Source organism: Brassica napus, unplaced genomic scaffold (assembly GCF_020379485.1).
Source record: "Brassica napus cultivar Da-Ae unplaced genomic scaffold, Da-Ae ScsIHWf_1198;HRSCAF=1715, whole genome shotgun sequence".
NCBI classification, from domain to species: domain Eukaryota; kingdom Viridiplantae; phylum Streptophyta; class Magnoliopsida; order Brassicales; family Brassicaceae; genus Brassica; species Brassica napus.
In genome coordinates, this window is record NW_026014619.1 from 24,088 (window position 1) to 27,414 (window position 3,327).

The 3,327-nt window shown below is 48.3% G+C and overlaps 1 protein-coding gene across 1 annotated transcript; it reads left to right on the plus strand.

Annotated features, from left to right (window-relative positions):
• Positions 1-967: 967 nt before the first annotated feature.
• LOC125596345 lies at positions 968-2,541 on the plus strand. Its single transcript, XM_048771521.1, has 3 exons — positions 968-1,150; positions 1,291-1,893; positions 2,059-2,541. Exons 1-3 carry the CDS (start codon positions 968-970, stop codon positions 2,539-2,541), a joined length of 1,269 nt encoding a protein of 422 aa, XP_048627478.1.
• The last annotated feature ends 786 nt before the right edge of the window (positions 2,542-3,327 follow it).

Below are 3,327 nucleotides of genomic sequence, written 5' to 3' on the forward strand. Positions count from 1 at the left end.
TGATATCAGGAAGACGGCGTTCCGGACCAGGTATGGCCACTATGAGTTTGTGGTTATGCCATTTGGTCTAACCAATGCACCAGCTGCATTCATGAAGATGATGAATGGTATCTTTCGAGATTTCTTGGATGAATTTGTAATCATCTTCATAGATGACATACTTGTATATTCCAGAAACAAGGAAGACCATGAGAAGCATCTCAGGGCCGTACTAGGACGTTTGAGGGAACAAAAACTCTTTGCCAAACTAAGCAAGTGTAGTTTCTGGCAGAAGAGCGTTGGGTTCCTCGGACACATTGTGTCTGATCAGGGCGTGTCAGTAGATCCGGAGAAGGTTCAGACTATACGAGATTGGCCGCAGCCTAGGAATGCTACTGAGGTTAGGAGTTTCCTAGGGCTGGCCGGCTACTACAGAAAGTATGTCAAGGGGTTTGCCAGTTTGGCTCAACCCATGACACGACTTACAGGCAAGGATGTGAAGTTTTCCTGGAATGAAGGGTGTGAGAAGTGTTTCTCAGCTCTAAAGGATATGCTGACGAATGCACCAATATTGGTATTGCCGGAGGGAGATCAACCTTATGTGGTCTATACGGATGCGTCCATCACTGGGTTGGGGTGCGTCCTGAAACATGGGAAGGTGATTGCTTATGCCTCGAGACAGCTGAGAAAGCATGAAGGGAATTATCCGATCCATGATCTAGAGATGGCGGCCGTGGTGTTTGCTTTGAAGATATAGAGATCGTATCTGTACGGAGCCAAAGTCCAGATTCTCACTGATCATAAGAGCTTGAAGTACATTTTCACTCAGCCTGAGTTGAACTTGAGACAAAGAAGATGGATTGAGTATGTTGCTGATTATGATCTGGACATATCATACCATCTAGACAAGGCTAACCTATTGGCTGATGCCTTAAGCCGGAGAAGGGCAGATGTCTCGGCCGAAAGAGAAGCGGATGAACTAGAAGGGATGGTTCGGTCACTACATCTAAATTCCTTGGTTGGACGTGATGAGCCATTGGGATCCGAGGAAGTGGATCAGGCCGATCTACTTACCAGGATACAGCAGGCCAAGAGTTTGGATGAGAACTTGCAAAAAGTGGCTCTTAACGATAAGACGAAGTATCAGATCACAAGCAACGAAACAATCTGGGTGAATGGCTGAGTAAGTGTTCCAAACAGCAAGGGGCTTAAAGAAGAGATTATGAGTCAGGCTCATAAGTCAAAGTTCTCAGTCCACCCCAGGCTGAATAAGATGTATAGGGATTTAAAAAGGTACTATCACTGGGTAAGGATAAAACAGCCGAGTGGGTGGCGAGGTGTCCTACTTGCCAGCTTCTGAAGGCCGAACATCAAGTGCCCAATGGTATGCTCCAGAATCTCCCCATACCAGGGTGGAAGTGGGATCACATCACAATGGATTTTGTGACCAGTTTTCCTACGACCAGGAACCAAAAGGATGCGGTTTGGGTGGTGGTTGACAGACTAACCAAGTCGGCCCACTTCTTACCAATACAGAAAGGAGATGGAGTGGATCAGATCGTGAGGATTTACTTGGACGAGATAGTACGTCTGCATGGAGTGTCGGCTAGTATTGTCTCGGACAGAGACTCTAGGTTCACCTCTTACTTCTGGCAGGCTTTTCAAAAAGCCTTAGGAACAAGAATGAACATGAGCACAGCCTATCATCCTCAGACGGATGGGCAGTCAGAGAGGACAATCCAGACATTGGAGGACATGTTAAGGGCCGTGGTGTTGGATTGGGGCGACTCATGGGAAAAGCATCTACCCTTGGTCGAGTTTGCCTACAACAACAGTTTCCATACTAGCATTGGGATGTCACCTTATGAAGCACTGTATGGACGGCCTTGCAGGACGCGATTATGCTGGACCCAAGTGGGGGAGAGGAGCATGTTGGGTCCTGAGATAGTGGAAGAAACCACCGAGAAAATAAGGTTCTTAAAGGAGAAAATGAAAGAAGCACAGGATCGTCAAAAGAGTTATGCATATAGACGAAGGAAACATATTGAGTTTGAAGTTGAAGACTTGGTATATCTCAAGATGATCACATTCAAAGGGAGGGCTAGAGTTTCTGGCAGAAGAAAACTAGACCCTAGGTACTTGGGTCCGTTCAGAATCATAGAAAGAGTTGGGGCTGTGGCTTATAAGTTGGAACTGCCACCAGCCATGGATGCGTTCCACAACATGTTTCATGTGTCCCAACTCCAAAAATGTTTGTCTGATCAGGACATAGTCCTACACGAGATCCCTACAGATTTGGGTAAGAATCTGACTCTAGAGACGAGGCCGGTCCGCATAGTGGATCGAACAGAAAAGACAACAAGGAAGAAGACCATTCCCATGATCAAGGTCGTGTGGGAATACAATGGCAAGGATGTAATCACTTGGGAAACAGAGGCAAGGATGAAGGCCGAGTATCCTGAGTGGTATGATCAGGTGGTCCCCGAGGAAACACATGATGAGGATTCGAGGACGAATCCATCCCAAGTGGGGGAGACTTCTCATGTCCCCAGTCCGAGATAGGATCGTTGGGATGAGCCATGGTGCGGGGAGATGCACCAGTCAGGTCATTAGACCAGTAGACAAGTGTATCATGGCTCAGACATAGAGTTAAGGGCATCAAAGTGTTGAGACTTAACCAGGGTGAAGAAAGAATGGGTTTAATAGAGCTGGACGAGTGGTGTGGGAGCTGGACGGGACAGCGGCCGAGCTTGGGCAGCTCAGAGAAGCTCAATGGGAGCTCAGTCAGTATGCATCAGCTCGTGGAGCTAGAAGGACTACCTCACTCAGCTGGGACCAGCTAGCAGTCAGCTCAACTCAGCTGGGCCGAGTGTTCATGTCCTGGATGGTTGGGCGGTTACTAGGACGGTTATGGTGGTTTTGTTTGATGGTCCGGCCACGGTATGGACAGTCAGTTAAAGGGCTTGGCCTTGGCTTCAGGATAGAGAACCGACAGGGACAAGGACATGAGCAGTTGGAGGCAGTTGAGGACCGGTTGGGGGCAGTTATTGCCGAACGGTTGCAAAGGAGAGAGAGACACCTTTTCGGTTACAACTCCCACCCGTTCGGCCCCATGGCTGTTCCGACTCCCTCTCTCTATAAATTCAGAGCCTTGGATCCAGAATTTGACACATAATTCTTGAGGGGAACCTGTGCCAAAATCGTGAGAGACAAACCCCTGAAAGAGAAGAGAGAACCGGCGATCCAAGGAGAGAACCAGCGAGAGGCTTGGCTGTTCCAGGAGAAACCGGATCGTGGGAAGCAAGGCCTGAGGAGATGGATACCAGACAGAGAGACAGAGAGAAGGAA